The sequence below is a fragment of the Pleuronectes platessa genome, chromosome 3, assembly GCF_947347685.1.
Source record: "Pleuronectes platessa chromosome 3, fPlePla1.1, whole genome shotgun sequence".
Classification (NCBI taxonomy): Eukaryota; Metazoa; Chordata; class Actinopteri; order Pleuronectiformes; family Pleuronectidae; genus Pleuronectes; species Pleuronectes platessa.
In genome coordinates, this window is record NC_070628.1 from 5,308,954 (window position 1) to 5,333,732 (window position 24,779).

General features: G+C 43.5%; 2 protein-coding genes across 5 annotated transcripts; both read right to left on the reverse strand.

The window, feature by feature from the left end:
- Positions 1–3,253: 3,253 nt before the first annotated feature.
- gaa2 (alpha glucosidase 2) lies at positions 3,254–13,147 on the reverse strand. 4 transcript variants are annotated; one of them, XM_053419266.1, is made up of 21 exons: positions 12,982–13,147; positions 12,091–12,214; positions 11,302–11,859; positions 11,035–11,180; positions 10,778–10,943; positions 10,489–10,585; positions 9,881–10,000; positions 9,629–9,747; positions 9,400–9,531; positions 9,202–9,312; positions 8,824–8,937; positions 8,641–8,725; positions 8,434–8,551; positions 8,177–8,310; positions 7,829–7,980; positions 7,563–7,711; positions 7,336–7,477; positions 7,147–7,245; positions 6,269–6,433; positions 4,670–4,816; positions 3,254–4,552 (listed from the first exon to the last, which is right to left on the reverse strand). In XM_053419266.1, exons 2-21 carry the CDS (start codon positions 12,181–12,183, stop codon positions 4,490–4,492), a joined length of 2,910 nt encoding a protein of 969 aa, XP_053275241.1. In that variant the 5' UTR covers positions 12,184–12,214; positions 12,982–13,147; the 3' UTR covers positions 3,254–4,489. The 4 variants fall into 4 exon arrangements, with proteins under 4 accessions (XP_053275241.1, XP_053275238.1, XP_053275240.1 ...); XM_053419263.1 differs by having other exon boundaries at positions 11,302–11,865; XM_053419265.1 differs by lacking the exon at positions 12,982–13,147 and adding an exon at positions 12,572–12,595 and having other exon boundaries at positions 11,302–11,865.
- Positions 13,148–13,944: 797 nt separating this feature from the next.
- LOC128429385 (zinc finger protein 658B) lies at positions 13,945–24,053 on the reverse strand. The gene is made up of 10 exons (XM_053415509.1): positions 23,860–24,053; positions 22,465–23,077; positions 21,230–21,367; positions 20,886–21,143; positions 20,151–20,759; positions 17,494–17,592; positions 16,360–17,312; positions 15,679–15,892; positions 15,392–15,592; positions 13,945–14,917 (listed from the first exon to the last, which is right to left on the reverse strand). Exons 1-10 carry the CDS (start codon positions 23,866–23,868, stop codon positions 14,217–14,219), a joined length of 3,795 nt encoding a protein of 1,264 aa, XP_053271484.1. The 5' UTR covers positions 23,869–24,053; the 3' UTR covers positions 13,945–14,216.
- Positions 24,054–24,779: the final 726 nt, after the last annotated feature.

The window sequence follows — 24,779 nt, forward strand, 5'->3', positions numbered from 1 at the left end:
TTTTATTATTAACAACTGAATGATTATTACCTGTCGTGTTTTTAACCCTTCAGCTCGGTCACATGCAAAGTGAATATCACAGGTCAAAGGTCACCAACATTCAGGCCCTGCAGTGCATCAGAGATGGGTTTTACCATCAATGTGTCCTGTGGTTCAGTGATTCTCACAGAAGGGATTTGTCTACCACAGGAACTACACAACCATGTGAAGGTATGTTTGATCTTGACAAAGGTTGTCGTACTAGTTTCTTATTAATTCCAGGTGATTTTATTTCCCTGTGTACTGACCCCAGAGCTGTTTTAGAGGATTGTACGAACTGCCAAGACTAAAATATACCTGCTTTAGACCAGAGCCTGAGGCATTGTGGTGACAAACAAAAGCACACAAATAAAACAGGGCTAAAAATAACTATGTAATAAGAATGAAGCTCAAAATAAGATTTACACCCCCCCATGTGTAGACTGTGTAGCTCTGTAATCCTCCTCGATTAAAACATGCATCAACAAAGCCGAGCATAAGACACGACACACCTCCTCAACACTGCTGAGTCAGCTTCTCCCTGAACAGTGACCTGAGTGTGGGTGTGGCCAAGTTGGAGCATGAAGTGTAATTCGTCTGCAGTCGTTCATGTTGTGTAGTAAAAACGTCACTTCAGGGGACAACGTGCACGACGGCAGATGAATTAAACTTCAATGCATTGACCATTACATACATGCATGTGTCTTTGGTAACAGGATAAACTGTGAAAGCGTAGGTGTGGTTGATTCTTGTGTCAGTCCTGTCCTGTCATGTCTGCCTGGGTGCGTTGAAGGAGGCGGGCGGTGTCTATTCACCGGGTTACCTGACACCTGAACGCATCACATGGTGTGTTCAGAGGCGGCAGGAAGTTAACAAAGAGGGAGAAAGACTTTGTTTAACCGACTGAAACCTGCTCACTTGGCTCCACCTCCGACTCCTCAGAGCTCGTTGGTGTTATTGTGTCATTAGTCAGCAGGAAGATTTCTGTGAGATTTGGTGGAAGATTTGGGCCAAACACACAGAAAAGAACCAAACCAATAAGTTCACAGTTTCTGTTGATCCATCACTTTGGTTCGGACTGAAATGTCCTATAGCCAATTCTCTGGACCTTCTGAAAACGGCTGATGTATAAAACTGAAGCCACAACTTCCTGGTTACGGTGGCTGCCATCTTGTGCTGGTGACGTTGTTTGTCTGTACGGTGGTAACCGGTGAGTTAGCGCCAGCTGTCAATCATGACGTTTCAGTTGACGTGTACTTTAACTTTTTGTCCCATTCACTTACATGGAGGAGGCGGGATTATAACCTATACTGCAGCCAGCCACCAGGGGGCGATCCAGATGCTTTGACTTTGGTAAGAACTTACAGTGACGCTAAAAATGGCTGTTGGAAGTTTTTCCCTTTTTTCTCACATGAGTTAAGTCAAACAAATACAAACTTTTAACTTCTTAAAAACCACCAAGGTTAATTATGTGAGAGTGGGTTCAAGGTTACAGAAATTAAACTACAGATAAAACCTGACTCACAGCTAAAAACAACTACTGTGACTTCATAGAAAAAAAGAAGGGCAGTGGAAAAAGAAAGTCTCTGGACAGAAAATGAAAGTGTTTATTGAACAAGCTGCTTTTAGTCTTTATGTCTCTCTCTTAGAAAGAAACTATCACTTGCAGGGATTTTCTTTCACTTTCTGTGACATCTGGAGATATTGTCTCATTGATTTCTCACAGAATGATTCATGGATCATGATGAAAACAGTCAGACATGTTCAGGGGACTGGTATCAATGCGGATCTAAAATAAAAATCTGGATCTTGTGAATATAAATGTGGTTTGGGCCTTTTATCTGTGTTTTCATATGAAACAAATTGCCTCGTTGTCTCTTCCTGGGATTTGTCTGCATGAGATGTGCAGCGTCTTGCAAACAGGCGACCTCAGAGAAGCCCAGACAGAAACACAACTTCTCTTTTCATTTTTAGAAATGTACAAACCACGACACTTAATCACTCGTCACTTTTGCAAACATCTTCTATTTTTTTGTTTTTTTGCCAAATGTACATTTCCAGCCCCGGGGGGGGGGGGGGGGGGGGTTGTAAATCAAACTGCCCTTTAAAGTCCTGATGGGCTGCGTCCTTCTCTCTACATGCCGACCATACAAACACCCCCCCCCCCCCCCCCCCCCCCACTCCCACACACACAAATACTTAATCCTCCCAAATCCCGACAGGAAATGCCCTCGTCAGTGGAGCAGAATGCTTTTGACAGACCCCCGCTGTTTTCTCTCTCTCTCCCCCTCTCTGCTGAATGATATATGTTCCCTCCTCAAACTGCCATCTGGAAACAGTTAGTCTGTGAACGTTTGCACAGAGCCAATAAAAACACGTCTATCTCAAGTCTATCGGCAGCAGAGGACAGTTCAGGCCTGCTATCATAGAGGGGGGGGGGGGGGGTGATGTGGGACAAGCTGTTTGCTTTCACTTTCAGGAGCTAATGTGTGTGGGTCTTCACTTGTGTGTGTGTGTGTGTGTGTTGGACACAATCAGATACTTGTTTGGTTCCAGACTCATGAGGTCCAGTCGGATTCTTCTGGCTCGGAGTCAGAGCTTCGTTCACAGTTTACATCTTGTTTTCTGGTTTGATTCTTTTGGCCAAAGTGACACAGACGAGGGACAGAGGGGTTTCCTCCAGAAGAGACAGAAAGGTTTGAGTGGAGTGCAGTCACGTGACTTAATGACAGACATCCTGAGACCCCCCCCCCCCCCCCCAAATCAGCTAAACCACTGGGCTTTCACAGGGGGGAGATTTTTCAAGGTTTGAAATTTATTCCACAACTGGTATTTAAATAGTAAATAAAGAACTAAAACTGAAACCGCTTTGTTTAGATTTGTAAAGGAGACGTCTGTCTTTATCTTTAAATAGCTATTTTTAATAAAATACATATTTCTAATACATGGCTTTACTTGCAACCCCTATTACATTTGATAATTTGTATTTATTCTATTTAGCTTCTTTAGATTAATAACGGCTTGATATTTAAAGAGTTTTTTTGTAATAGCTTTTATCAGTCCATCTCGTAAAGCACTTTATTATGAAAAGTTCTATAATGATAGTTATTTTTAGTTGCTGTTATAAGAGAAATCATTATGAGAAATGACTCGAACAAGAGTCCCAGCATTGAGTGACTGCGCCCTCTAGTGGCCCATGTGCTTCAGCACCACAGGTGAATAACACAAATTCAGCCAAGATCAAAATAAACTTTATTCAGATATAATCTTCTTATCTTGTCAGAACTCAAAACACGACTTAAAACATGTAAAATAATTTAAAAGTTCAAAACACAGAGAATGAAGTGATTAGTTTAACAATCTGAAATCTGCCCTGAAATATTCTTCATTTTATACTTTACGTGTCCTTAAAGAAAAAAAAAGATCCAATAAAACTCTAAAAATTTAAATTCAGAAAACAAAGCTCACTGAAGAAACACTGGGATCTGTCGGCGTCACCGTTTCAGTTCCATTAACACGAGTACACATGCACTGATGAAACTATTTTCAAATGTTCTATAAGGTGCAGAAAGTTCAGATCACGTTTCCACAGCTTTACGGTCAGATTTAGGCAGAATTAATGTAACAGCTTGAAAACTTGACTAAACCAGCTCAAGAAGATGTTTCCAGCTTCAGGTGTTGGTTGCAGTCCACTGACAGAAGCGTCACAGTACGTCTACAGAACAGTTACAGCTGATGCAAGTGTAATTTCACAGATCTACCGTTGTCTACAGGCAAAGCAGTGCACTGAATAAAAGACTAGAACGGAACAAACCCAGAAACGCTCAGAAACACACAAACAGGAATCGTAAGGCACCTGTGTCGTCCTTTACAACACTGCAGAACAATTAGTGCAACAATCGGCTGTAAACAGCATTAAACACATAGAATTTACTACATCAGGCTCCCGTCCCCTTTGCAGGAGGGTGATTATCAGTCTCTTCTGTTTATTGCACGTCATCTTTCTGCTAATTCAATTTAATTAAGTGCTCAGTCGACTGAACTGAGCTGAAAATAAAGCTGATGTACAAAGCAAAGCTGTTTTTTTTGTTTTGTTTAAATCTCCTCAGCGAGTGTCATTAATGTCAGATATTCAAAGCAGAGTCTAAACTACCGCTCTGCCCCCAGAGGAGCTTCAGTGCGTTTGATGTTTGTGAGATGACGTCGCACGATGAATAGAATTAACACAAACTCATCTTCAGTCACATCATCCGTCCAAACTGGGTTTTGTTTTGGCGCTGAGCTCAATCGCGTTAGACCCAAATGGATTTAAAAAGCTAAAACCAGTGATGTTCAGGTGAAACGCTGCTTCTCAGCCTGGTGTTCAGTCAAAGTTCAACTCTCACAGTTATTTCCCCATCCAGTGTTCTGGATTAAAGAGTCCAAACAATGAAAAGCATCACTTCGGCTGCGTTCACTCATTCAAATGTCATCACATCCAGCTGATGGTGAAGTTCTGACTGAGGTTGAGACCGAGATCTGAAACTGTCAACACCTGCAGAGAGAGAAAGAGGAAAAACAAAAAGGTTGTCACATTGAGAAAAGCTTCTTCAACCACGAGCCTGTTCTCAATCCACGGATGAAAACTACACGAAGTTTCACATGTCCTCACCTGGTTGGCTCTGTACGTGAATGCTGCATCTTGGGAGTTCACCATCACTCTGCTGGGCTTCTCCTTCACACCGTAGAAGGAGGCCGACTCCACGGTGATGTACGTGGCCTCGATGTCACCGTGGAGCACCTGTGACGTCATCACCTTCTACAAAACCACACGATGGAAGTCACTTCCACATGGAAACATGCGTTTAAGTGAATTATCTGACAACGATGGTGTTTGAAAGATGTAAGATCCTTTCCAGGTATGTTTTTAAGACATTACATAATTAACTAAATCAATTATCTGGTTAAAAACAGTTTCCTGAAGATTTTCTGGATTCTGTGAAGTTTCCATATCAGAGCAGGTAAAAAAGAAAAATGTCAGAATCAGCAGAACTTTCTCTAGAAACACGTTTTTCCAACACAACAGGATGTATCTCTGTAGAAAAGGCTGCTGTGTTCGAAGCCCCTTTCACACTAGACCAGGGGTTCTCAAACTTTTGCAAGCTGGGCCCCCCAAAGCTGGTTAGGGGCATTTGGGTGTTAAGGAGAAAAGGGCTAGCTGCAGTTGGAAGAAGTTAGCTAGCTAGAAGGCTAGCTCTTGGGGCTATGAGCTTTCTGAAAAAAGACCGTGGAGAACATTACTCCTTAGATTAGGCTACGAATAGGCCTGCTGCAAGTGCCGGAAGGTTTTTACTAAGGAAGGAGGGAGTCTTTAGGGCGGCTGTGGCTGAGGGGTAGAGTGGTCGGCAGTTCGATCCCCAGTCTGACCCATCTGCATGTGGAAGTGTCATTGGGCAAGATGCTGAACCCTGAATGGCCACCATAGAATAACAAAGTGCTGCGAATAGATGCACTGTATGAATGTGTGTGTTATTTAATTTTTTGTGTTTGACATTGCGCCCCCTGTGGAGAGTGTTGGGTTCGCCCCCCCCACTTTGAGAACCACTGCACTAGACAAATAAAACACCACAAACATCTGACACTAGTCTTCAGAGTGAAGGAAAAGATCAGTGTTCACTCCTGCTTCACGTGTCTCTGCATGGACGCCGCTCTACCATCGGCTCCAGCTCAGACCTGCAGAGTCTGAAGCGTCACAGCCCGGTGGACAGGACTGAGTCCTGAGCCTTTTCCCACAGACACACTAAAACGAGCATCACAGAGGCAATAAAGGTTTACTGCCCGTGTCGGTAACTTATACGGCTCTTTGTTATCTCAGCAACAAAGTCTAACAGTCTCCGTTCAAGAAGCTCAAGAACATCGTTCAGTTTGAGGAGACTTAAGTTAAACACATGAAACAGTTACACAGTCACTGGCCTCTGCTGCTTTCTACTGTTAATGGTGAAATGACAACAGGAAAAGAGTCAATCGCGTTTCATTGACTCGTGTTTAAAAAACCTCCACATTCAATTTTGAAGGTTTAAAAAAAAAAACACGATCTGACCTGAAACATAAACTCTTCATTTCATAATCCACTGTTCAATCAAACAAGTTCAGACGCAGCTCGTGCAGGATATCAAAACAGCCTCCTGTGAGATGTGGGTGGGTGAGACAGGCTGGAATGAGGCCATGAGGGTAGATTCCTTCAAGGCAGAAACTAAACAAGTGGGAGCACCTGCGTGACGCTGAAGAGGAGGTAGCTGTAACTGCCCGTCTCCAACGTGTCGATGCTCTGGCCGTCGTCCCAGAACAAATCCCCAGCGGCTGAGCCGTCGTCAGACAGAGCGGAGAGCAGGTGGAGCGGCTGACCGCTGCTCACCCACAGCGTCAGGTTGGGAACCTGCACACAGGAAGTCAAACAGGAACACGTTACATTATAAAATACAGATTACAAGGAGTCAAGCTGACAGAATCTAAACGGAAGATTTGATAGAAATATTCTTGTGTCGTTAGAACAATTATTTATATTGTTTACAGAAACTTAAAAGCTCAGCTCACCCAAAATCAAAACATTTCCCACTCTCCCTCATTTGTTTTTACCCTTGATGAAAGATTTGCATTTATTCCCTCTGGCAAGGTTTTGTTTTTTGCCACAGTCCTCCGGTTCATTCGACTGTTTGTCAGGATGATTACGCAAAAACTACAGAACTAATTTCCACGGAAATTGGTGGAAGAAACAAGGATGACATTTTTTTTTTATGCGATTCTGAACATAAAAGCGAATCCATTATTCTTCTCTCACATTTTGAGATAAACAAGGATGATTTTTGGACATTTTGCGGTTCAGATGTTTTGGGGGTCTGACTGAAGGACTGAAAGGTAAATTCTAGTTTTGTTATATGCACATTATTTTGGAGATTTCTGTCTTATTTATTATTAAATACTTGACAAACTTAACTCAACTATAATTTGTATATTTGTGGTGACCTGACCATTTTGCCGTACATGTCCTGCTTCGATCACTGTTGCACAAACACTTTTCAAAACAAATTTTTAAATGGTTCAGAAAATAGGAATTTGATGATGCAACAGTAAAGTAAAACTCCCATTTACCTGTGTTGGTAAAATCGTTCCTTCACGTAAATGCAAGTTGATCTTATCTAGAGGGGCTTGAAGTCGAACCTCTTCACCTTTACTGATCAGAGAATCGCCCTGAGGAGAGAACAGCAACACACATCAGATCACTGATACATGTACAGGAAGTAGAATAAGCCTGTGCTGAGTGCCGAGCGTGGTCCTCACAGTGAAGTAGTCAAACCACTTCCCCTGTGGGAAGTAACCGTCCACATAGTCGACTCCGGGATCCAACACTGGTGTCACCAACAAACTCTTCCCCCACAGGAACTGTTTGTCAATCCCATAGGTTCCCACATCTTTTGGAAACCTGTCGAGTACAGGAAACACATTTAGAGCAGCAAAAAAATGTATAAAGAGAAATAAAACAAAGATGTTTCATTTGTTCTACTTACTCAAACATCAGTGGACGTGCAACAGTGTGTCCGTGTGCATGTGCGTGATGAAAGAGAGTGTAGAGGACGGGGAAGAGGGAATAACGCAGCAGCAGAGCCTCTTTCATGGCCGTACGAGACAGTGGACTGAAAACTGTCGGATCCTGAGGCTGCAAATAAATCACATCAATTTTATGATCCATAAAGTAGAGAGGGATAAACTGCAGTGATCTACATCTTTAAATTGTTGCTTTATTGCTGGAACAGTGATGTTAAGCTGTATGAACCTGCATGTCGATGGAGTTGTGGTTGCGTGTGAAGGGATAAAAAGCTCCGAGCTGCGTCCAGCGGACACACAGCTCCTCCTGCGGCTCCTCGCTGAAGCCACAGATATCTGCCCCCACCAGCGGGATGCCCAGGAGGTTGAAGGTCAACATACCTGAACACACACAAAGACAAAACCAATGTCCAAAAATTTAATTGACAATTTCCTAAACAATTTTCTGAAATTAACACTTGAAGAAACATCACTTTGATCAGAACCAACTAAAATAACACAAACCATCTTCGGAAACACTTAATTTAACATGTACTTTTATTCAGGATGTGTAATACATAGCCTTGAGTGATCTGACCTGATATTGAGGAATAAAGATCTTTCCATTGGCTCCTGTTGTCTCCCAGCCAGTGACCAGAATACATCCCCTGACTGGGGAAGGTGGAGCGAGAGATCACGAACGGTCTTTTTGCAACGATCCTCTTCAGAGCGCTGGACAAGAGGAGGGAGAGAAACCAAAGTACTGAGATCTCTCATTTAGTAAAAAAGTGTTTCCCTGTTTTGGTATTTTATCTATTGTGTGTGTGTGTGTGTGTGTATTTCACTGGTCCTGACCTGGCAGATGCTTTAGCTTCCATGAGTCCATACAGACTGTGCATATTATAGTGTATCGACTGCTTTTGTCGTGCAGTTGCACAAATTGTTTTTCCTCTCAGCAAACCTCCAAGTACACCTGAAAAGGTAAAAGACTCAGTTTAACTTTTTGTTCATGTAGCTTTTGTTGTGTGATTTGTGCTTGATGTGTGTATCTGGATCTCCCACCAGGTGTGTAAGGAGGATTCTCAAGACTGTTTGATGGACAGCCATTAGTGGATCCATCCAGGAAGTTTGACGGCTCATTCATGTCCTAAAAATGATGACACAGACGTCAGGGAGAATCACCTCAATAATAATAATCATCATCAAGGTCATGGTTTTGTCTTTTTCTAAAATTTCAATACTTACAATCCATAATCCATCGAATGGCACTTTATCGTAGAACCTCTGGAGGTTTTCATACCACCACTCATGTGTCACTTCATCAGAGAAGTCAGGGTACGCTGTCAAACCAGGCCACACCTGCGAGGAGGAAGGAGTTTATATATATTGGAGATAAAGTTTAGGGCAACACTATGCAACTTGTTCTGAGCAACAGCGCCCTCTGCAGCCACACGTGGTGATCTATTCTGTTATGCTATGTGTCAGAGCGTTGCAGTCGTTTTCATGTAGAGACAATAACTAAATCTATTAAAGTCAAAAGGTAAAAAATGCATACTGTTGCTTTAAATAAGAATAATTTCTGATATGCGAACAGCCAGTGTGATATGGAGCCTCATGTCTCACCTTCCCAATGAGTGTCTTTCCTTCAGCGTCCTTAATAAAAACTCCTCTCTTCAGTCCTTCATCGAACGGCCAGTACGAGCCCTCAGGCTGAGTGCTACTGATACCCGGGTCCTGCAGGTCGAGAAGCAACAGCCTCACAAACACAAGCCACAGCAGAAATAAACCACACATGGATGAAAGTAAAAAGTCCCCGTTTACCAGGATCATGACATAGCGCTGGTTATGATCGTGCAGATCCTTGACCAGGTCGGGCAGCGTCGCAAAACTCGTTGGATCGAGCGTAAAGTCCAGATATTGATCCATGTAGTCGATGTCATTCCACTGGACGTCCTGCGAACAAAACCACAAATTATCATAAACAGAAAACACGGGAAAAAAGCTAAATACCGACCTGCAAAAACAAACTATCCGCCGCAGTCCACTTTACCTGAGGCATCCCATAATTCCTCATCTTCTTGACAACCTCCCAGGTAGAATCACTTGTTTTGTAGCCCCAGCGACAGAGGTGGTATCCTAGAGCCCAGTAGATCGGCATAGCCGGGAATCCTAGGACGAGACGGAGGGATTAAGAGAGAAGACGGGTGTGAGGTGAGGTGAGAAAACCTTCACTAACAAACTGTTAATATGTAACAAACAAATAAAAGTCATGTTCTCTACACAACACGTTTCTCACACTGACCTATGACTTCCACATACTGCTCAATAACTGAACCGGGATCAGGACCAAGGAAAACGTAAAAGTCGAGGATTCCCCCGATGGAACGCCAGGTCAGGGCCGGGGCCGGCTGCAGGGCCACATCTGAGGAAACAGAGAAAACACGTGATGAAAGGATAGTTACTCATGAGAAAGAAAAGACCTGAAACATTCAGATACAAGTTCATGAAGGTAGAGAGGGAAGAGAGAGAGAGAGAGAACATTTTGAGATTCTGCAAATATAGTGTGTTTTTGTTTTTGTGTGTGTTCTCCTGTTCACTCTCCTCCCACCAATTATGAAATATAGTCAGTGATGTATTTGTTTGTTTTAAAACCCACAGGACTTTAAGTAAATCACATATAATTGGCAACAAGTAAAAAGCTGAATATATCTTTATAATTGATATTTACTGTTGAGGACATTTAAAAAGTTTATCGCAGTTACTTCTGCTTTTATAAATCTTCTTGACTTTGTCGGCGGTCACGTGAACAGTTGTGAAATCTGTCCACGATGAGCATCAGCTGTTTATTGCATGTGTCACTGCACGTAGTCAGAAAGATGAAGAAGAAGTGGGAGGGAGCGGCCGACTGACCCATCGCGTTGCTGTTGAGCAGGAAGAAGCCGTGTGCGATCCCTCCCTCCTCCATTGCCAGGTAGAAGGGATGGGCTCCGTACAGGTTTGTCTCTTCCTGCATTAAAGAGAACAACACAAGGATATTACTGTTAAACTGTAAATTAAGCACCTGACTGAAAGATAAGTGTCAGAACTGAAGCCTTATCAACACGTCTCCTTTTCCTAGTATGTTTGCTGTGGAACCAGTTGAGGGTTAATATCTGCACCCGCGGCTCAAACATTATAACAACTGTTGAGGTTCTGGTACCGTAGGAGGGACGTCCCTGGCCCACATGGTGAGCGTGTTCCAGTGGACGTCGTGAAGGAAGGCGGAGCGATGCTCCCCCAGGCCGTAGATGAACTGACTGGGCAGGGAGGTGGAGAACTGGAGGAACTGATCGGCATAGAAGAGAGGAGCCACCGTGGTGTTCAGACTAACAGGGAATCAAACACACAAACACAGTGTTAATACAAGATTTGTACTTTCTGGTTTGTCCAGTAGTGGCCAGCTCAAGTCGGACTTACAGCACCGCTCCTGTCGATCTTCTCTTCACAATGAGACCAAATGGCTCCTTTGAAAGCTCCACAACATAGTCAGGACTGGCTGCCTTCTTGGTGGCATTGGGGACAGAGATCGGGACTTCGAACCGTGCATCGGAAGGGTCGGTTATCTGAACAGAGACACATCAGACAAACAGTTTGTATTTCAGTTACAGTCCAGAGAATCAACAGCAGTATGGAGCAATCCAATCTTTACTCTTTTAGCTCAAGGTTCGTGCGTCCTCCACTCACCCTGACACGCAGCCGTGTGTCCGTCTCATGACGTATATCCACCTCCAGAGTGAGAATGTCTGCTGGGTAATAGGTCTTCATCTCCCTCACGAGCGTACCTCTCTGCCCCAGGGATGTGTCGTTTAGTGACACGAGCGAGTAGGAAGGGAAATCCGGAGGATAGAAACACCAGGGGATACCATTTCCCCCTGATGGGCGGCTGGCAGAAGAGGAGGGGGAGGAGGCGGGGACAAAGCAACAGTTCCTCGCCTCGCACATCTCTCTGGTCACCACCACTCCTCTCTCAGGGTAGCAATCGAACCTCCATGCCTCTGGGATTAAACTGCAAGCCTCACGGCGGGAGGCAGCTGCAGTGTCGTTTACTGCTGTTCGGGGAGTCTGTGCCGGGGCAGGTGGCAGAGGTCTATGTGGTTCTCGGTTGGACGGCCCGTGAAGCCAAAACATGGTGCCCAGTAGCCAGCCGCCGCAGAGGAGGAGCAGCAGGCAGCCAATCACCAGGAGGCACTTGGTGATGGAGCATGACGGAAATCGTGGGAGCAGCGCGGCTTCCTCTGGCTCCTGCACCTTGAAACACAGCAGGGAAATAAATAAGCAAAAATTAAAGGAGTCAGAGAACACTGGTTATCTTAATGTCAAGCCAAATATTTGGATATATTATAGAAATACATACATCTTCAACTAACATATACAGAAAACAAATATGTCCTTCTATACACACTTTCAAACAACATAAACTCAGCAGCTACTTGATGAGGCACATGGCTAAAATCTGTTTCAATCCAAACTCACAGGAATCTCTTCTTGGACGGGACGTTGCTCCTCTGTCAACACTGCACTGGAGAACTGAACATCCTCAGGGTTCAGCCGCTTGTATGAAACCATCCTGACCGTGTGGGTTTGTCCAAGTGAGCGACTGGACACACGCAAGACAGAAGACAGGCAGGGACACAACGTTCAGTACAGGGACAAATGTCATTTCCTGCTTTTTGGGGGGTTGATGGAAGAAGTGAAAAGGTGAAGTGATGAAATAGTTGCTTACTTTAAATGTACAATTTATAGAGAGGATCTGTTTTAAAGTGAGGGATTAAAGAAGAACATTTCTTTAGCATTAACAACACCAGTGACGAAAGAAGTATTCAGATCCTTTAGTAAAGTAAATACAAAAGTACAAAACGTCCTGTTCAGCTCAGCTCCTGCTAACCTCAGCTCCTGCTAACTTCACCTCCTGCTCAGCTCGGCTTCTGCTAACCTCACCTCCTGCTAACCTCACCTCCTGCTCAGCTCAGCTCCTGCTCAGCTCCTGCTAACCTCACCTCCTGCTAACTTCAGCTATTGCTAACCTCAGCTCCTGCTCAGCTCAGCTCAGCTCCTGCTAACTTCAGCTCCTGCTCACCTCAGCTCCTGCTAACTTCAGTTTTAGCCCCTCCATTCCCTATTTAACTGTGTGAAGGTCAAAGTTCACCAATGAACCCCTGCACCCCCTCGTTAACAGCAGTTCTCCGCCATGTCTGTAGTCAGAAGAAAACAACGCACGTCCTCCACGGACTGACAGGAGCCGTCGGTGCGTTGCTGGAGCTAAATCAACGTTAATTAGCCTTAGCTTCCTTTAGCATCACAGTTAATGTTAGCTAGTGTAAGCTAACCGCGGCTGACGCCGTTGTTTACATTAGCTGCACTCACCTGGATGTTCTCTAAGCTTCGCTCGGTAAAAACTGCGCAGACATCGGAACGTTATGTTAAATAAACACTACGTCAGTGACGTATTTCGTAACTTCGCTTTACCTGAACTGTTCAGACAGTGTGCGTCTGTTTATCTATATGTCACGTTCACTGCGCCTCGTTATTTACACCGCTTCCGTTTGAGGGATGCGTGGTGCATTCACGGTCTGGAATCCACCAAGATGACATGAATGTCAACGACGTTATCCTGAATAAAGATTATTATTTATTAATTTAGATACGATCTGTGTTTTTTCTTTTGTGTGTATATATATATATATTTGTACCTCTTGGGCAGACAGAAATCCCAACAAAAACTGTGGTATTTATACTTTTATTGTTCAGTATAACATGTTCCATACAATTAGACAGAGGCAGCACGGGGCAAAATGAAGCATCTACAGGGCTTCAAATTATCGGCTCTTGCATCACGATGAATTCTTCTATTCACAACAGTGACTTGGCCTTTAAGAACATTTTTTAAACCAGGTGAACCTGATTCACAATTTGGATATTGAATGACTGCAAATCAAAACAGAGATAAGAGTTCATCACAACTAAGGCAGAACGGTTTTTGGCAAGCACCGGATGAATATTAAGGATCCCACTGTTTTGTTACATTTCATCGGGCACATTCACCAAAGAATGAAATCGAGTGTCACCTGATTCCTTCACATCTCATTGGCCACAGCAACATCAGATACAAAAACATCAACTATTCTTCAGTCCAAATTCCACATACACGATTAATTTCAATAAGAATACTGCATGGACAAAGTGAAATCACAAACCTTAAATGACACATTTGTACTACCATAAATACTATGATGTTCAAATGCAACTAATATAGGTAAGAGTGATAAACAAGAGCAAGTTTGATGTCTACAATTTATGTTGATTCTTGTTGATTATGTTGATCGAGATTTGTATTGAGTTGTATTTGTGGTACATCATCATTGTATCGTTGTCGCCTGCTGCTGAACCTCAACATGTTTTGTGTCCGTTTCTTCATTTGTCTTTTCTGGGAGTTAAATATGTTTTAGCTTAAATACTTTTTGGGTGAAACACCACATATATGTTTAATAACTGTCTATACACAGAGGTAGTTACTTCTCGCTCAGTTCCTGTTCAACTGCCTGAACTCCTGTACTTTCATAGTACTACTGGCACGTACCTGTATGGTTTACATAAATACATTACAAGTCGTTTTTGTCCGTTATACACATATTAATAGGAGAGTTATCGTCGCTCTGTGAGAAGTCATCGTTCCTCACACTGGACGCAGACTCTTCCTCAGTCTGTATCAGCTCATGTTTACGTTTGTGCAGCCTCAGGCTCTGCGAGCGGCTGAATCCTCTCCCACAGATGTCGCAGCTGTAGGGCCTCTCCCCCGTGTGGAGCCTGAAATGGTTCTTGAGGCTCGACGCTCGCGTGAAACTCTTTTCACACTCGGGGCAGTCGAACTTCTCCCCGAAGTGGATTTTCTCGTGCTCCCTCAAGCGGCCGGACTGGTTGAAGCTCCTGTCGCACACGGAGCAGTGGTAAGGCCTCTCCCCCGTGTGCGTGAGTCGGTGTCTGTTCATGGCCCCCGAATGGGCGAAGCTCTTCCCGCAGTCCGGGCAGGAGAAAGGTTTCTCCCCCGTGTGGACTTTCTGGTGACCTTTGAGTTGACCTTTCTGGGTGAACTGCTTCCCACACAGAGAGCACTGAAAAGGTTTCTCTCCCGAGTGGATTCTCATGTGGATCTGCAGCGCGGACATCTTGTGACAGTCTCTTCCACAGAGCCCACAGCAGTAAGAGCTCTTTGTCTGATTGTTTGTCAGAGGATCCTGCACTGGTGATGATGGAGGACTGTCTTTTTCACTGCTAGCAACACAATCAGGATCTTCTTCAGACACTGGAAACACAAACGGAGAGACTTGAAACAGGCTAATGAGAAACACTGAATCAACAAAATAACAAGTAAAAAGGTTAAAGCACTGGTTTCTGTGGAATCCAACAAGGTGCAATATTTAAAAGATGAGGAAATTTCCAAAAATTAAAAGATTAGATATTCAACCTTTTTTCAGCTGTGTAATAGAATTATATCCTCCAGATAATGAGAAGTCACAATCTGCATAACTTTATGGTTAAGACATTGGGCAACCTCCTTTTGTATATATATAATATTTTATAAATTCTCCACTAACCACAGGTGCAGGGTTCTCCTTTTAAAACTATAACTAGAGTAGTTTTCCATAGTATAGAGTATAAAGAAAGAGAGAAATCAGTGAGATGGAATTCGATGGAACCAGGTCTCAGTTCATTACTGTAGTGCCGACACTAAAAGTGGCTGAGTAACATTTTCAATCCTGTTAAGTAATGTTCTCACTGTTATCAGGTTCCTCTTCTTCTTTCACTGTAATCCTGATATCTGTGCTGCTCTCCTCCTCCTTCTCCTCCTCCTGCTGCTGCTGCTCCTCCTCCTCCTCCTCCTCCTCCTCCTCATCATCCTCCTCCTCCTCCTCCTCCTCGGTTTCCTCTGTCATGGTACAATCTTCACTCCCAGACATCTGCTCAGGAGCTTCTTCTACTGAGGGAAACAACGTGTTGCAGTTAAAATCATAATTAAATATATTTGTATTTCTTTTAATTGACTTTGACTGAAGGAATTTGTACCACACAAAGGTTCCTCTTCTTCCTCCTCCTTCACGATTACATTCATTTGTGGACTGCACGCTGCCACCTCCTGCTGCGCCTCCTGCTGCTCCTCCTCCTGCTGCTGCTCCTCTGGTTCCCTCTGGGTATTTTCACACTGAGCTGCTTTGTCACGGTTGAGACTCTCCAGGGGACAGGGCTCCGCTGAACTGGGTGAACTCTGTGTGTCTGACACCTTAAAAAAAAGGTTCAGAAGGACAAATAAAGGCAAACAGACGAGATAGGTTCAGTCAAATCAGATTCACGTTTACTCATTTGGACTTTTCAAAATGCAGGATTGTGTTAATGGTGTAAACATTTATCGGAGACTGAAATATTGAGAAAATATTGATATATCAGTCGATTGATGAATTTGGTTGATGTGCTGAGCCTTTTACAGACAAATTGGTACAGATATAATTCAAGTTCTGTATATTTGGTTTTATTTGTGTTATTTTTTTTTATTTATAGTACATTATAATGAAGTTTATGTTTAAATTGTGAAATATCAAGCCTCAGTGACATTTCTTTTTCATAAATGTTTGATGCCTACATCCAAGGAATCATTATCTATTCTAATTTTAGCATCGGTCCCAAAAAATCTATATCAATCTGGATCTAGAACCCTGGTTTCACTTTGACAGTGCAGTAAACTGTCACTACCTCAGCACTGATGTTGTCGGTCAGGTCTTCCTGGGACGATTCACCAACTGGAGCTGGACCTGGGTCTGAGACGACGCCTGTATCGGATTCACTTTTGTTCTGTGTACATGAGCGCTTGTGGTTTCTGAGAGTTCCTGCCAGAGAGAAGTGCCTGCCGCAGTCGCTGCAGGTGTACGGCTTCTCCCCGGTGTGAATCCTGGTGTGTCTCCGCAGCTCCCCGGGAGCCACAAACGACTTCTCGCACTGTGTGCAGCTGTAGGGTTTTTCTCCTGTGTGCGTCCTCATGTGTGTTGTCAGCGTCCACTGCTGCGCGAATGTCTTCCCACAGTCAGAGCAGTGGTACGGTGTAATGCCGGTGTGGAGACGCTCATGTCTCACCAGAGTACCGGACAAGGCAAAACGCTTGTCGCAGAAAGAGCACTGGTAGGGCCTCTCTCCAGTGTGAGTCCTCTGATGATCCCTCAGCTCGGCCGCTGAGTTGCAGCTCTTGTCGCAGTCCGAACACGGAAACTTCTTCCTGATGAAGCCGGCGACGACCTCCGAGTGCATCGCCTCTAAGTGTGTTTTCAGGTGCCAGTGACGGGAGAAGCTCTTCAGGCAGATGGAGCAGTGATACGGCCTCTCGCCGGTGTGCGTCCGCCGGTGGAGCCGGAGCTCCCCCTGACTCGCAAACCGCTTCTCGCAGAAAGTGCATGGGAACGGCTTCTCCCCCGTGTGGACCCTTTCGTGGATCATGAGCAGCCCCTTCTCTGGAAATCTCTTCTCGCACATGGAGCAGGGGAACGGCCTCTCTCCGGAGTGAGTGCGTAGGTGGCGTTGAAGTTTGGAGGCGTAGGGAAAGTCTTTGCCGCACACTGAGCAGCTGTGAAGAGACGCTGGTTTTTCATTCTCTGTGAGATCGAATGTCTTTGAGGGAGACTCCGCAAGTACGATACCGGGGACGGCACTCTCTCCTGTGAGAGACATACACAAAAAAAGAGTGTGAATAATTTTCTGGAATAATACATTCGAGTCTCTTACAGATGAAACAGATCAATGAGATAGAAAGAGCACTGATACCCTGAGACATGACATTGGCCAATATCTTGAATTTATCCAGTTATTTATCATTTGTCATTTGTACACTTTACTAACCGAGATCTGAGAATTCGACTTCCTCCCCGTCGGAGTTGATCAGACCTCCTATTTCTTGGGGATCTTCCTCCGCGAGGATCACAGCTGGTCCAAAGTCGTCTGGGTTTTCAGAGCCCATCTCTCAGATGTTCAACCTTAAAGAGGTGAACGATCTGAGTCAGTAAACAGGTATTCAATAAGTAAGATATGTCGATGCTATAAATGTAATACTTTGATTTTGAGTCACGAAAAACACACAAGCACATCGACAGAGGTCGATGTGCTTGTGTGTTTTTGCTTGTGCTTGACAGAGTTTCACAAAATCAATCGATCACAATATTTAAGCGCACTTCCAGTTTTATAGATTTTTAAAACAAGGATATGAAGCTTAAGAGCATTAATTCAAAACTTCTTACAAACTGGTGATATTAAGTAATATATCAGATATTTCTGAGCTTTAACTATTTCTCGATTTATCAATAAGACAATTAATAGAACATAAATTATGTCGTCAATTGTATTTTCAAGCAAAACTTTCAAACGTTGGTGGTTAAGACAAATTGAATCCATCATTTTGGACTTCATTATGAATAATAAAATAGTATTACTATCAGTTGATAAAATAAATGGTGGATTAAGTGATACTGTGAGTTGTTATTTACGTTGATGTGATCAGTTGTGAAGATAATCCTCTAAAAGATTCATGTGCTTGTGCTTTTATTTGTTGTTGTTGTTGTTGTTGCTGCTGTTGTTGTTGTTGTTGAGCTCTAGCATCCAGCAGTGGATGTCCATGATGCTGGTGAGGAGGGGTATCTTTGTCACTGTGTACCCTCCTACCAGCTGCGGTAGTGGGGCTATCAGCTCCGCACCACTGCCTCCACCCCTGGAAGACATCCGTCGTCCTGCTCAAGGACACTTCAGCAGGGCGGATGCTTTGCAGTGACAGGGGACAGTGAACCTGCCAGGGCCTTCAAACCCGAGGGACCGTCCACCTCGGTCGTGTTTACAATCTGGGGCAACAGCTTTGATTACGATGTTCTACTTGCAGTGTGCACGCTGTCAGAATAATGGTTCGGATGTGAAGCCAGACATCAGTGCACTGAGCAGCCCAGCTAGCTCGGTAGCATTAGCTTCCGCAGGGGGCTACGATTTGGGGGGGTTCATGCTTTTTTTTTTTATAAATCTCATTATTTGTGATTTTAACTTTTCCCCAGCGACCGAACTGACGAACCTGTTGTTTTCTAACGCGCCTCGACGAGCTGTTAAACCCCCGAGCAACGGCCGCGGTCTGCAGCGGGCTCCAGGGTTTGACCTCTGGAGGAGCCTCCGCTGGGATGTGACCAGCCCTCCGGTCAGAGAGCTGCTCCGGAGCCCGCTAGCCACAGACATGGCGTCCACTAGCTCTTTAGCAATTAGCTAACGATTAGCCGCCCCCACCTCCTCCTCCTCCACCAACCACCAACCACCACCAGTAGCAGCAGCCACCCCGAGCTCCAGCAACACCCAGCAGAGGTCCACCAGAGTCCGGCGTGGAAATGACAGATCTACTGGGAACCACCGCTCGGTCGCTACCTCAGCTAGCTACCAACAGACAATAGAGACTTGGACCCACCTCTGCATCAGCTTCTCCCCCGCAGGTACGAAGTGGTCGCTCCGCAGAAGTTTCTACAAACGACTCGCTCATGTCTCTACTTCGGGATCATGTTCGCGAGCGGCGGGCTCGAGCGGCGCGTCCGGATAGTGTCCGGCAACTTGTGGCTGGAGTTACGATCTGCGCGAGGATGTGATGATAACCTCTGTAGCTGTAGCCGCTAGCTACTCACACTGACACCGGCACTTCCGGTTGGCTTTTCAATCACAATAAAAGCCCCAATAATAAGACGTCTGCCATAAATTCCAATTTCTGACTTCTTTATGTCCTGCTGGGGAGCTTAATCTATAATATATTTATACATAATCCATATCAACCTATTGCTTCAGCCTACACCTACTGATCACACTGTATATTTGTTTTGCAGATATAATAAAATAAACAGAATGAATGAATCACATCTTCTTTATTAATTCATATGATTGTATTACTAATCTGAGTGTGTTAAGTAAATATTGACTAATCAAATAGATGAAGTGCAGTAATAGAAAATATACCTAAAATAAAAATTCTCAAGAAAAGTGTAAAAGTGTAAAGGTACCTCAGAATTGTATATTCTGAGGTAGGTGGATTATAACACTTTGAACGAGTCAGCAAACTTAATCTATGAGGTTAATGAGACCTAGAAGCAGGTAGAGTCGTTTTTATGGTTTATATAAATCAAGTCTATTTTGAGTAATAAGGTGCTTAAATTAAATTATTTCATAAATTCAAATATTCTGTGATCTGTGCTGTGGAGTCAAATTGTGAGATACAATAGATTGTAAGTCAAGTTCAGGTGAATCACAAATAGAAACACACAGAAACAAATGATTCACGATAACATGATTTACTTTCTTTAACACTATAGTTCAAACAAGAAACAATGGAGCCAACTGTACACTAGACATAACGTTACATATGAGTACTAGCATATTGCTTGTTATGTGGAAGATATGCATGTGCACAGAGTAATAAAGTGTTTTATATTTACTATTTTCTCATCTGTCATATTACTGTAAACTTTCCCGGTGACATTATTGATTATTTACCACTAACGGTTGCTGTTTCGGTCTCCCCAGAGGTTTTGTCGGGGGCTTTGGCTTCTTGTTGTGATTCTTCAGATGCTTTCGATAACCTTGATCGTAATGGAAGCACTTGCCACACTTATCACACGTGTAGGGTTTCTCCCCGGTGTGAACTCGTAGGTGAACTTTCAGAGCCGAATCCCTGGCGTAGCTTTTGCCGCAGATTGAGCAGAGATGAGGTCGCTCGCCGGTGTGAGTTTTCAGGTGCACGTTGAGGTGGGAGGATTGTGCAAATGTCCTCCCACACTGGACACACTGGAAATTCTTCTCTCCAGTGTGCGTCAACTCGTGTTTTCGGAGAGATCCTGCGGAGATGCAGCTCTTTCCGCACTCCGAACAGAGAAAAGTTGGCTCTACGGCGTGAGTGCGCATGTGCTGTTTTAAATAATATTTGTCTTTGAATGTCTTGGTGCAGTCAGGACATGCGTAAGGCTTTTTGTGAGTGTCTCTGTGGTCTTCCAGCTGTTGTTTCTGAGGGAACTCCATCCCACACTCTCCACACACATGAACGGTCACAGGAGCGGCTTTCGGGAGAGTCTCTCGAACTAATGACCAAATCTTTACCTCTCCTGTGAGAAAAAACAAACAGTTATTCCTCTAACATCATTGTTTTGCCACTTTCTGAACTGAAAAACAAATGATAATACACATGTGTGTATTGAAAAGAAAGAGTTAGACGTCTTGTGAACTCTGACCTTTGTGGACCTTCATGTGAGTTTTGAGGTTTCCACTCTGGGTGAATCCTCTTCCACATATGAAGCACTTGTATGGTTTTTTGCCCGAGTGAATCACAAGGTGTCGCCTCAGACCCGAGTTGTGAGGGAAGACTTTTCCACAGGTGGGACAGTTGGCCTTCTTCTTGGGTCTGTGCGGCCCCTGGTATTGTCTCGGCTCCACTGAAGGATTTTCCAGAGGCTGTTCATCCTCAGATTCCAGCCGTTCTGGAGTTGGTCCTTAGGAAGAAAAACACAAGCAAGTGAAAATATGACAAAGCAATGAGTCTGAGGTGATATTCTATTAATACCTCAATCTGACTCACCTTCAGGTGCTGGGCTGTGATCCAGGGCCGGTATTGTAGGAGTCGGCTCAACATGGTAAATAATCTCTGCAGCTCTCTTGCTCTGGAGCGTTTTCTCTGATGTGGCGTCTTGTGACTGATGTGAACTGAGATCCAGCTCTGAGGGCGGCGCTATAGAAGAAGTCACAGTTACAATATTGGACTGAAGCTCTTTTAATGTTCCCAAACCGAAGTGATTGTTTTCTTAGTGGATATTTCTACAACTTAAACAACTTTTGATTAAAGGAAAGATATAAAAAAGAAGAAGATTGTTATAGAGTTCAATACTCAGCGAGCCCACTGTCCTCACCTGAAGATACCGTGTGTGTAAAAGTGTAAAAGGCTCATCGGCTGATTTTTATCAGCCAACTGATAAATCGAAGCCCAATGAATTGTTTGCAAGAGACAATGCAAATCTGAACTATTTACTCTCTCTAAAGGTGTGTTAAGTTATGTAAACACATGTTGATCTTTATTTGTTTAGAAGAAGTCTCTGTGTGTAAGTGTTCCTAGACGACTTGATTTACAACGTTTAGTCAGTGACTCCACACACGTAAGAGAGGGAGCTTTCAGCTTAGATTCCAGCTTGAACCTTTTTCCACATACAATGCATGGTAATGGTTTCTCTCCTGTGTGATCTCGCACATGGTTATCCAGTTCCTCTGAAGTCTGGAAACCTTTATCGCACTGGGAACACCAGTACAGCTTTAGAGCCTTGTGCACAGATTCATGGTCTTTTTAATTTCTGGAGAAACATAAATCTCTTGCTGCACTGGTTTCTTTGATTCGTGGACTTGGTTCACGTGCTCCTCTAATGAATGTGCCTCTTCAGGTGAAGGTTTCACTGAGTCTGATGTGTTGGTAAAATCCACTGTTAGTAAAAATTGAATAAGGTTGATTAATACTTAAAGCTGCAATTATTGATAACTGTATATCAGAAATTAATCAGTGTGCAGGTAATTATTTAATGTGATGAAAACACAGAAAGTCATCAAACTCTACAAAGGAATTTATCATCTTCAAGCTAATTGTTGTTTACACAACTTCGCTGCTTTGTTTCATCCTCAGCCGACTTTTCAACTTCGTTCGGTTTCCAGAGGGTGAAGGTCTCATCAAGTAGCCATTCGCCTCCTTCTCGGGACCAAGAAGCAAGGAACCCCTCCATGTTATTGGATGGGACATGGACCAAACTAATATAACAAATAAAATGTTCTTACCAGAGTTGGTCGGATCCCATTCTTCTCCTGAGTTTTCTGTCTCTGCCTCCTCTTGTACCTTCGACATGACGCTGGTCTTTGAAGTGTGTTTGGTCAAATGAGACTTGACGTGTCTCATCAGATAAAAGTTCATCCCACAGACCGGGCAGACAAACGGCTTCCTCACCGAGTGACTTCGTAGGTGCAGGATTAGAGGGTTTTGAAAGGTGAACCGCTTCCGACAGTGAACACATTTGTACGGTTTAACTCCACTTCGGTGTTTCTTGGCCTTTTGGCACAGATGCATTCGAGTTCTGAGCTGTTTCCTCCAAATCTTGTGTGGTGATCCAGGTTTTTCTGCTGCAGGGGTATCGTCCTTGTCACCAGGACAAAGTGTGAATCCTTCTCTTGTCTGAACTGCGACCTCAGGAGCTTCTTGACTCTCCTCCTCCCCAGTTTGAATCTGTACTGAAACTATTTCCCATTCAGTCTCAGATATGCTCGGATCTCGAGCACAGTCCCTTCTGTCGCCACGTCCGGGTCGGTTTCTATCGACATCACTGGCACTTGTGTTGCACTCGGGTAAATGATTAGTCGCGGTTCCACATCGGCAGAGGACAGATGCAGATGATCCCTAAACAGAGTAAAATAAAGTTAATATAAACTAGGTAGGCCCATGTCAAAGAAAGACAAGAATGTTCACGACAAATACAGATAATAGCAGATGTGAAGTTATTGGAGTCTGCTGCTCGTCAGTGGTGATGGATCTTCACAAAGCATTGAACTACAGCCAGGTCCGTCACTTTTACCAGTCCCCTGGAAACATTTCCGTGGTCGTTTTCTCAATTTGCACAAGTTTGTTTTCTACTTGCATGTGTTTTCTTAATTTGCAGTACATTGAGCTCTCTCAGCCACCGCAACATTGAGTTTACACTTGTATGAAATATGCTGCATAAATAAAAATGACTTAAATCGTAATGGGCTTTGGTTGAAAACTAATAAAAGTGTAATAAATAGTAGTTAATACTCTATTAATAGTTAAAGACCAGGAATAAACTCAGGTGTGTGCTTGAAGTAAAATGTTCCCACTCATCATTTTGCAACCAGGTATTTTATAGTTCTCAGTGAGTAGTACTTAGTGATGTGGATATTTGTGTTTTAGAACTGCATCACATCATGTTTACATCTTTTAAATAAAACCTGTCAGTGGCTGTATTTGAATAACATGCCTGTGGTCATGTTTACACACGTGACAACATGTATCACGTGTCTTAAAGCCTCTCAGCACACGTTTCCCTCGAGTTAGCAAAACAGAGAAGTTAGCACAACACAGTCCCACTGGTGTGCTAGCTAGAGGGTCGGTTAGCTGAGGGCTAGCTAGCATGCTACATTGAGGGGTAAATACATTCAGCTCACCGGATTCATGGCGGATTAAAAGCCAGGACGTTGACTTGAACTGACTTCCACGAGTCCCTGCATCTCCACAGTGGGAGTGGGTGAAGAACACACAGTGTGTAGAGGGTTGTGTATGTGTGAGGAGGCTGTTAGCATGAGGAGCTAGCACAGGGGGAGGTGGGCGACGTGCAGGGTTGCCAGGTTGGTCAGAGGAAAATAAGGAAAACCAAGCTGACACCTGTTGAGAAAAGTGAATATTCCTCTTTTTTTTTATAAAGTTTGAACATTTATTTAAATCTGGAAGAAAATTTTAATATTGTTTTTATAGAATTACACGTAGATCTGTCGTTTTTTAACCTTAAAAACATACATTACCATGAAATCCCCCTGTCCACAATAATTTATTATATGGAATAATCATATTATAACTAGGCTTCAATGTAAATAGATATAAATATTTCAAAAACATATTCGTATTAATGTATAATCACTGTTAACAAGCCTTATTTTATGGCTCATCTTCTAGGAATACCACTGCTCCTGGATGTTGTGATTATTATGATCGCAAAATAAGAATACAAGTCTGATCACATTGGCGAATGACCAGTTAATATCAAATCCTCTGGGACCATATAGTAACCATGTGGTGTTCTATGTGTGACCTGAATTTTTGTCCATTTACTTTCATCCTGCAAAACTGATGCGATCATGTTCTCTGCACTGACTGCTGTGATACTTCTAATGATTTGGTCCTCGTTTGTTAAAGTTGATCTAACTTATAAACAAACCACAAGCTGATGCATTATGTCATTTGTGTTGCACTAGTAGATCCTTGTTATTAAGGCTACATCAACCCAAACTCAAAATTGTCCTCATCCTGCTCCTCCCTCCTCATTCAAATGAAAATACATTTTAATCAGATAATTAAAAAAGAAAAACAG